Source organism: Leishmania braziliensis, chromosome 4, assembly GCF_000002845.2.
Source record: "Leishmania braziliensis MHOM/BR/75/M2904 complete genome, chromosome 4".
Lineage (NCBI taxonomy): Eukaryota > Euglenozoa > Kinetoplastea > Trypanosomatida > Trypanosomatidae > Leishmania > Leishmania braziliensis.
In genome coordinates, this window is record NC_009297.2 from 309,136 (window position 1) to 319,131 (window position 9,996).

Consider the following 9,996-nt stretch of genomic DNA (forward strand, 5'->3'; position numbering starts at 1 on the left):
CCGAGCGAATGCCGGAGAGAGTCCTCCGAGGATGAAGGACAACCGACTGCTCCACTGCGAGGGGGTGCACCACCACCCCCACCGCAGCAGCAGAAGCAGCCACGCGGCACCACCTACCCCGCACACCCTCCACCACAAGCAGCAGCGTCGTACTCATCCGCGTCATCAGTGGGCAAGTACGAAGAGGAGCGAGAGTGCTTGTGGGCGGAACGCGCACCTAAGGAGCCTCAGCAACAGCGGCAAGAGCAGACGCAGGTCAAGCCGCGCGGTCACGCTGTATCAACTCAGGCGCGCCGCCCACCTCCCCAGACCAGTCTACAGGCGGAGACAACGGAGCAGCGAAGGAAAGAGAAAGAGCAGCCGCGGACCTCTCGACAAGCTGTGGCGACATCCTCACTGCTGCAGCGGCGTGAATCAGCGACGCAGCGCAACCCTGGCAATGGTGCTAATCGCTCGACTGTTCATCAGCTGGAGCAGCCGCCGCCAAAGGCAGCGAGGCCGCGCTTGCACCCGTACAGCTCCCGCGAGGACGAGAACGCCTTCGGCGATGAGCTGAGCCGCCCGGCTCAGCGTGGTGCTCCGCCGCAGCAGCAACCAGCACCACCGATGCGGGACCACTACAGCGCACTGGTGGCGCCGTCCAGCAACGGCAGCAATGACGAGGAGTACGACGTTGCGCCGCTAGAAGGCTACAGGGACGGCACCGCACCACACCAGGTGGGGGAGAGTAACGAAGTCATCGGTGGCACTGACGTCCGGTCCTCCTCGTCGGAGGTGTCGCCGCTGTATGTGCGGGCGGGGAACTACAAGTCGCGTCGAGAGTCCTTCCAGGACTTGGTGGTGCCGAACGCGGCATACCGGAGGGAGTCGAATGGGTGTCCAGTCTTCCTGCCCCCACTCGGCTACCGCCGTCGGAGTGAGCGAAGCAGCCAGAGTTCCTCAATGCCGCCGCCGGGCTCTGAGAGCAACGAACTTGTGCTACACCCCCTCGTCCATAACGGCAGCCGCTCACCACAGGTGCAGAAAGCACCGATGCAGCCGAACGACCCGCGATACCGCGGCGATCACTCTGGGATGCCGGTGTATCCCACAGCACCGTCTAACACGTATCCCTCAGCGCACCCGTACGTGGCGCAGGCACCACAGACGACCAAGACGACTCGCGACTACAAAATCATCAAGAGGCGGCGCGTGCGTACCTACGTGCGAGAGTCAGTCGTGAGCAGCAGCACCAACGGCGAGAACACGAGTAGCAGCAGTAGCAGTGTGAATATAAACGAACGCATGAGCAGCGCAAGCTGGGAGGAGGACTCCGCCTCGAGCAGCAGCAGCAGCAGCACCCATGTGGTGTACGTGGAGGAAGCGGAGCAGACAGACGCAGCGAGCGACAACTCCAAGCCCAACAGCACCTCCGCCCCACGCCAGCAGCAGCAGCAGCCATCAAAGCAGAAACCGGCACGACGACTAAGCGTGCCCCACCGCCCACACAAGCCACGGAGGCCCACTCCCCCAAAGAAGTCACTTTCGAAGACGACAGGGAACGGCAGTGGTGCAGCGGCCCGCTGACCAGCACAGGCGTTGGCCAAAGCAGAGACGACACAAAGTGTCTCTGAGACGGACTCTGATGACGGGGACAGTGAGGTGGTACTCGACGACAGCAGGGGGTGCCGCTACATCACCTCCGCCAAGCTGTAACTGACAGGCGACCGTGGCAGTGGTGATTAGGGGAGTGGACAAAGGGGAGTGTAGACCGGCAGTGATGGGAAGCACTCTTGGCGCGCCGAGGGCCCTACGTGGAGCGGGGACATGTTTGTGCGCATGCCTCTCCTCGTTCGGTGTGAATCTCTTTCTTGCTCGACTCTTCTTGCAGGTATGTTGCTGTTGCTAATTCTGTCGCTGTTGTTCTTGTGTGTGTGTGTGTGTGTGCTCTCCCTCTCTCTCCCTTGATCTGATGTGTGTCGCTCGTCGCTATCGTCATTGCTGCCGGCATCGTGCGTGGCTGTGTGTCCCGTGTTGTTGTTGCTTCGCTGGCTGGTTCTTCCAATCCCCCCCCCTTCTCTTCTCTTCACTCTCAGCAGATGTGCAAACGACGTTGATGCTGATCGTCCGTGTCTCTTGTCTGGGTGGATCTGTGCCGCCACGGACACACTACGCTCTTCCTCCCCTCTCGCCCCTTCCTCATTCATTGCGCCTTCCCTCACCTACACCCACACCCACGCCACCACGACAACCTCCGCCATCAGTCTTAAGGTCGTGGTGGCGGTCATGACTGTGGTGGTGAGTCACTTTGAGGGAAGACGTTCTCTTTGTTACTTTCTCTGAGCGGCTCTCCTCGTGCTCCGCTGTTGTCGTCGCCGCGGTTGACTGCGTGGAACGCGCGTGGGTGTGTTAGAGGCGCTGTTGGGCCCGCTCGGTGCTTTGTGCGTGTCGTCCGCCCACCCACTCCCCCCCCCTCCCTCTATCCTCTGTGTGCGTGGGCGTACTTGTGTTGTACGAGCAGGAGCACCAAACACCGAAGCAAACGTCAGTGAAAGGAGAAAGGGACGATGAGGCGAGCCACGAAGACCGACTGCGGCGGTGTCCACTTTTGCCTCGTTGTGGCGGCTGCCCTTTCTCCTCTTGCTTGTCGTGCTGGCCTCCTCCTTGAGCTCGGCGTGCCTCGCTGCACGTACATCCACGGGATGCCGTCTGCCACCATCCAATCAATCCCCCCCCACCCACCCCCCTCTTCTCCTTCCAACAGGAGAAAGAAACGAAAGAGAGGAAACGACACGTGTGAGCGAAAGGCAAAAGATTCATCGGTACGTGTGCAGTCGTTCTCCACCCTCCCCACTCCTCACTTCACCCTCCCCTCCCGTCCGCCCGCCCCTCTGCCACCTCTCTCCCTTGCGAAGGAAGCCGTCGTGTGCTCGCCTGCCACACGCGCGTGCTGTGTGTTGTCGTGACTGTTATGTTGTCGTGTCTTTTCATGTTTCGCGTGGTGCGTGCGGCCCTTGATTCCTCCCTTGCGCCTCTCCTCTACGCTTGTGCTTTCTCCTCGGGATTGCCCCTGTGCCCATCCTCGGCGTTGTTGTGCCTCGTAGTGATCGCCGCCAGCAGCAGCAAGCCTCTCCTCACACCGACTGCCCATCCCCGTCACGCCTACAGAAAAAAACTAATGGAACTTAGCAACATGCGTTCCAGACCGCACTACTCACCTCTCCACCAGCCGGTCTCCTCGGTTCGCCAGGACACGACGAACACATACCCCCACGCCTATGCTGTGCCGAGTCGACAGACGTCGTCTGCTGACGATGGGCACGACAACACCGTGGCAGCGGCGGCCCCCGCACGCCCCTCGGTATCCGGGTGGGGAAAGCCGCGGATGCATGCAAGCAAGCACGCCACCTATAGTAGCGATGTGAAACACTGTCTTTCACACCCTATGCCCGAACTGGCACCGACCGCCGCGCCAGCCATGGCAATGACGCAGCCGCCATCGCATCCTCAACAGGAGAGCAAATCTGTGGTGTACACGGTGCAGAACTCAACCACCGCCACTCGCGCGCACGAGACGGAGTACGGCGGCGTACTGACCATCTGCACGACGACCGTGACGCGCACTATCACAGAGCGTCTCGTGGCGAGCGATGAAGATGACGACAACAGCGAGAACGGCGAGGTGCGCCTGGAAGAGGAGCACAACGAAGTTTCTCTGCCGTCTCCATCGTGTTGAGCGAAGGAAAGGGCTCTAGTGTGGAAGCGGCATGCCTTCTCTACGGTGGACCGCTCATACTATTATGGCTTGTCGCTTGCGTGTTTTGCTGGGCAGTCTACCTCTCCATGTCTGCAACTCTGTCGGAGTTAGCGGTGGTGTAAAGGAGGGGGGAGAGGCGAGAGGGGCAAGTGAGAGTTCGGCAGCCGTCCCTCCTCCCCTCCCCTTTCGCCACGGCACCCCCACCCGCACCCGCACACGGTCACTGTGCGCTCATTTATTTCCTTGTCACGTTGGAAATGGCTGATTTCTTCTTTCCTCATTGATGTCTGTCTGTGGGCGTGTGTGTGTGTGTGTGTGTGTGTGTCTCCCCCTCCCCCGTGTGCGTCCACTGGTAGGTAGGCACGCTCGGTAGCTCACGCGGCGGGAAGGGGAAGGGTCAACCCCAGCGCTGATGAGCGCCATCGGCGTGTCGTTGTTGTTCTCCCTGTGCGCACAGCGTCCCATCACCCTCACTTACCCACTCTTTCTTCCTCGCTGCTCCTCCTGCGCCACGCGCCCACGACCACCATCGCACCCCCCCCTCTCTCTCTCTCTATCCCCTCCCCATCATCCCACTTGCAACGCCTGAATGTTCTCTCCTGCAGTCTTTCTCTCCTGCCATTACCATTGCATCCGTCGCTCCTTCGGGGTTGCCTCCTTCGTCTTCAGCTGTTCGCCACTTCCACCGCCCATCCTCACTGACCGCCTCTCTCCCTCTCCCTCCCCTCGTTGAGTCTCACGTGGAGGTCAGATCGGTGTCGACGCACCGCATCAAAATTCAGCGGCAGGAGAGAGGGGGGCGACGACGATGTCGAAGCAAATCAAGCGCCTGACACGACACCAAACACAACGATAAACACACACACACACACGAATGACGCAGCAGCGTGTTAGTCTGCTACATCATTCAATGTCTACCAGGAGGTGCCGGACGCACTAACGAGGCACGCTACAGCGCGTGGATGCACGCTCATGGACAGCCTCTCCTTGCTTTCATTCTCTTATACTCTTTCCACGTCCTTCACTCCTCTCACCCTCTCTCCTCCAACGACGGCAACGCATACGCCCGCAACTCGGGTTCGCTGCTCGACTCCCTCCCTCTCCCTTTCGTCCACATTCACATACGTGCCCAAAACACACCTGGCATGGACCAACCTGAACACCAACGCCAACCCGCGCATGGCGTTGGTGTCATGTGCAGCAGCCGCAACAGCGATTTCTTTTTCCTCGGCCGGGATTCACTACTTTCATCTTGGAGCGAACCGTCGTCCTCTCCGCCTCCCTCCCTCCGTCTCCCTCCCTCCGCCTCCCAATCAAACTTCAGGAGAAGTCAATTCGAAGAGCGGAAGGGCATTACCTCGCACGCACGAACGCCAACGTGTTTTGGGAAAGTCGTGCACTGGCACATACGCGCAGAGGGGTGTCAATGCAAAGCCACCTCGCTCTCTCCCTTCCTCTCTCCTCCTCCTCCTCCTCCTCCTCCTCCTCCAACTAGGACAAGGCACACGCGCGCGGGTTCAGACCCCGCCCCCTCCACTCCCACTCCTCGTGTGACTCTCAAGGGGGGGGATACACACACACATGCACAGACCGCACTCACCCTCCCCCCTTTGTCTTACGATTTCTCCGACGCAGTGCCTATCCTACACATACTCGCTTACCCATACACGAGAGGCCAAACAAAGAAAAGCGCATCAACAGCCCCCGCCTCTCTCTCTCTCTCTCCAACTCCTTCGCCTCTTCTCTTCAGCCTCTGCCCTTACGTGCGCGAGTGCAGAGTAGTGGCGTCCATCATTGTTGCCGGTGTTTATACGTTACTTCCTCATTTTCTCTCTCTCCTCTTTGTTTCGCGCTTTTCCTTACGCATCGTTCTCTCTTTACTTTTACTCTCTCAATCCCTTCGGGTTCTTGTGCACATGTGCGTGTGCGTGTTAACCCCTCATGGTTCGCTTTGGCCTCTCCCTCTCCCACCACGACCACCACCTGTGTGTGCCTGTGCCTGTAGCTCTCCTTAGCACCTTCTCATCACCCCACCCCCTCTGCAGACCACTCGTGCGTGCGCGTGTGTGTGGGTGTGTCGCTTCCTCTCTCTGTTCTCAGTATCTCGAGGTGCATGGGTAGAGAGCTGGTAAGGACGTATCGCCCACTCGACGCTGGTGAACGCCCCACTACCACGCAACAAGCTCATCACAAGCCCCCCTCGTCGTTCGATATTGAACGTCCTGAACTACGGCGACAGCGACAAGGGCGTCGCCATTTGTTTGGGCTCCTCTCTGGCATTACATCTTGCTAGGCAACAGTCCAGATACGAAGCTGGAGCTTAGCAGCAACGCGATGACGGCGGACAGGGTGCGATGTGGTAGCGCGAGTCACGTCTTGAACGGGATAGGACTCCCAGCGAGCAACACAGTCACGCCGCCGTCGCCACCACGGCAAGGGTCGTTTGCCGTGGTGTCCACTCTGCCACGCCTTGCCAGCAGCTCTCAGCAGCCGATGTGGCTGACGAATGCAAATCGCGACGGGGAACTGTCGAATGAAATGCTGCTGGGCAGCCTCGCAGGATATATGCCGGCATCTGCAGTCACCTACGCGAACTCGGCCGCGGCAGCGCAGCGGTCCATCAGTGCCACTGCAGCAGCGCCTTACCCCTCCGCCTCCCCTGCCGCCGCGTTACACCGCAGTGGCGGCCACGACCACAGCGCCGACTACCCACTGGAGACTCTCTCACAGTCTGTGCTGGAAGGTTCTCGGAGCCTCTCCGAGCATGACGTACCCCAGGCTCGCCACAGCAGCGGGCGAGGTAGCGGTACGCCGTCTCTGGTGCTGCCACAGCAACGCCTCTCACTCGACGCCGGGGTGCAAGGCGGCGACGTCATCAACTCCCCTGATCTTCCTGGCACCAGGCAGTCGATCACGGTGCTGAAAGTGACGCGCGACGGCAGGCCGCAAGAGTGGGCGCAACGAAGGTCAGGCGACTCCACCGCTCACGCAGGCAACGGCTGGAGTACGCTGGGAATGCCTATGGCACCAGCACAGCCCCCACGCAAGGCATCCTTCAATCAGGTAGACACTGCCACACCGCGTGGCTCAGCCAGCGCACGTGTGCTGCTAGAAAGCATCGCCTCCATCGGTGAAACCTTCACGACAGTGGACGCGGCGGACACCGCGGTGCCGCAGGCTGTGACCGTCGCTGAGCTTCGTCAGCGGCCATCGCAGCCACAGCAGCAGCAGCAGCAGCAGCCACCCCTGCCAAGACCGCCGCGACACAGCTCCGCCTCCGTCAGCACGGTTCTTGTCCAGCAGCCGCCCTCCATAGCAGCCATCACGGCACCACGACATATTCGGCCACAAAACCGAGCCAACCCACGCGCCCCTGTCTCAGCTGCGGCCAAGTCAGCTCAGGCCGCGCCTTTTTCTATGTCACCCTCGACGACCTCGTCACTGGTCGCCCCCACGCCACACAACGACTCCCGCTCGTCGCGGCAGTCATCATGCGGGGCCCCTCGTAGCAGTCACGGCCCTGAACTGTCAGCGACGGCATTGACCACCACGAATAGCAGCGCCACACCGCGTCACGGCCCCTCATGCAATGGGGCGGTGCGCGAGGCCGGGGAGCCGCTCCCTATCGGGCCCGCCACCTTGCAGGTGTCGACAACCACTCTGACGAAGACGACCAAGAAAGTGCGGTACCTGTTGCCGGACGAGCCATTTGACCCCGACGCGCCAGACCCGTCGGATGCCGGCGGCCTGACGGCAGAGGAAGAGGCGGCGCTGCTGGACCCGGTCAACTACACCTGCGCCGCAGATGAAGTGGCGAGTCGCTACCCAATGCTGCTGCGCCGATCCAGTGCGCAGGGCGGTGACCTGCTGCATGGCCGTCCCGAACCTGCCGGCAAACGCCTGGAGAACGGTGCGCCGCGCCCGACGTTCCTCCTCGATGACGGCAACCGCTGGTCGCGCGCAACGAACCGGCCTACCGTGGCGACGACGCGCGACCCGTCCGGAACGATGACAACGCAGCTGCCCGCCCCGCGCATCCTGCAGAAGACCAGCGTAGCCAACAATTCCACGGCCCCCAACACAAACAGCGAGCCCTTCCCCGCCCACCAACGTGTCGCCGCCGGCGGCAGTATGGTGCAGGCGTGCAATGGAAAGGAGGCAGGTGGCTACTTGCTTCAGCGCCACGTTCAGCAAGTAGCCACCGGCAATCAGCTTGTCAAGGGCACTGTCTTTCAACCGCCCTCGACGGGGAAGCGGCACACGATGCGGCGGCGCCGCGAACACGACGAGAATCGACCCAGCGCACGCGTCCTCCCACCGCAGCCACAGCATCGGCGTCGTGGCACCATGGAAGGTCTTTATGATGAGATATTGAGGCGCACGCAGCAGAACCGCCGCACCGCCCTGCCAACCACCATTCCACCGACTGCTGCACCGCTGAGGGTCCTGGCTCTCCCGCCACCAGAGGCAGCAACACGAGCGGCGCCACCGACCACCGAGCGTCGCCGCAGGCCACCACACCTGTCCTCCGCGGAACCGAGACCTCTCCGCCGCGGCCCTGGTGTGAACCCCGGCGCCGCACCACCGTCGCGGTCGTCCTCGCAGCCGTACATGCCCATTGCCTGCTACAGCAGTGAGACGCCAAGCGGCAGCGAGATGAGCAGTCGCAATGAATACTGCACACCCCTCCTGGACTCGGCACCACAGCTCCAGCAGCCGGTGTCGACACCACTGAATGAGACGGGTGCCGCGGCCACTGGTAGCCCAGGACCTCGCCTCCCCACCTCCGTTCCCCACCCCCGCCCCGGCGCCCCACAACGGCAGCAGTTTCCATCTTCATCCGTAATAGCAGACTACAGTGCAGCGGCGGTGTTGAGCAGCGGCAGTAGCACGCCTGGGTACACCTCTGGTCGCTTTAGTAAGTACAACGGCGCCGCTTTCGCACCTCCAGCTGCTAGCGAGGTGATGCACTTCTGCAGTAGCGGCAGCGGAAAGCCGCATCACTCCATCCTCGGGTCAGATGCGCCTCCTCCTCCACCTCCAGCGCAAGCGCCGCCCTCTCGGGTGTCCACGGCGTGCACTTCCCCTGCCGGCGTCACTCCACTCCCGCTCGCGAATTACGAAAACCCGCGGGCGCAGCACTGCCAACGTCAGCTCTCCTCGGCCTACAGCGACAATTCGGATGTGCAATATGAGGAAGACGAGGAAGGGTACAGGGCTGCTCCGGTCGACGCGTACGATAGCGATACTGCTGACAAGGCGGACACCACTACTGACATGCTCACCCTGCACAGACACGGCAGCTTCAACCACAGCGAGGCAACGCCGGCTCCGAGTGTCAGGATGTCCGCTTCCGATACGAACGGCGCCATGACTGAGGCGCGCCGCTCACAGCTGCAGCAGTACAACCGTACCACCTCCGCGCAGGAAGCACCACAGACGAGTAACGACACTGGTTCATCACTTCCGTGCCGAGGTCCGGCGCAGCCGCACGCTGAGGAGAGCCCGTCAAAGTGCACGGCAGCAGCGCACACGGGGAACCTGCCGACTGAAGAGATGAGGCAGCCGCACTACGAGGCCCGCCCTCATTACTGCATGCAGGGCTCGGCGGCGCCGCCGCCCAACCCGTCTACAGTCACATTCGCTGCCGCATCCTTCTCCACTGCGTCTGCGCCGGCCTCCGTCACCTCAGAGGCGGAGTACTACGAAGCTCCCGAAAGCGCCAGCTCCTGTGGCACGGTCACGCAGCCCATCGCCGTGTCCGAGCGCAGCGAGGACGAGATGACCGACAGCGAGGACGACTGCCTGGTGAAAAAAGGCCCTTTGGTGCTGGTCTTTGGGGACGAGGTGTCCGCACCGGAGGGACACACTGACGTGAGGGAGTGGGACGGGTGCGAAGAGTACGAGGAACAGAGTGAGTACCGCGAGGGTAGCAACCAGGAGCCCGAGGAGCAGTCGTGGACTAGAGACTAGGTAGCGTAACCAGCCGAGGAGCAACCACAGCAACGCCAAGGCCGCCTCAACGACGCTCAGGAGGGAATCGGGCGACGTCACCAACAGAAATGATGGTCATGCCGAGCATGTTGCGCTGAGAAGGGGGCTGGTCGCTTTCTCGCTCTTTTTCGCTAGAGCGCCGCTGCGGTGGGAAAGGGGAGAAGGGGGGGATGTTTAAGCTCGTGCACTCCTGTGGCTGCTGCGTGCGTGGGTATGTAGATGTATATGAGTGTGGGTGCAGGTATGTATCGGTACTTTGGGTGGTG

General features: G+C 61.7%; 3 protein-coding genes across 3 annotated transcripts; all 3 read left to right on the plus strand.

Annotated features, from left to right (window-relative positions):
- Positions 1-606: 606 nt before the first annotated feature.
- LBRM_04_0830 (conserved hypothetical protein) lies at positions 607-1,566 on the plus strand (the record flags this gene model as incomplete). The annotated part of the gene is made up of 1 exon (XM_001561716.2): positions 607-1,566. The coding sequence occupies one exon, from the start codon at positions 607-609 to the stop codon at positions 1,564-1,566; it is 960 nt and encodes a 319-aa protein (XP_001561766.2).
- A 1,384-nt stretch (positions 1,567-2,950) lies between these two features.
- Positions 2,951-3,715, plus strand: LBRM_04_0840 (hypothetical protein; the record flags this gene model as incomplete). The annotated part of the gene is made up of 1 exon (XM_001561717.1): positions 2,951-3,715. One exon carries the CDS (start codon positions 2,951-2,953, stop codon positions 3,713-3,715), a length of 765 nt encoding a protein of 254 aa, XP_001561767.1.
- Positions 3,716-6,070: 2,355 nt separating this feature from the next.
- Positions 6,071-9,709, plus strand: LBRM_04_0850 (hypothetical protein; the record flags this gene model as incomplete). The annotated part of the gene is made up of 1 exon (XM_001561718.2): positions 6,071-9,709. One exon carries the CDS (start codon positions 6,071-6,073, stop codon positions 9,707-9,709), a length of 3,639 nt encoding a protein of 1,212 aa, XP_001561768.2.
- Positions 9,710-9,996: the final 287 nt, after the last annotated feature.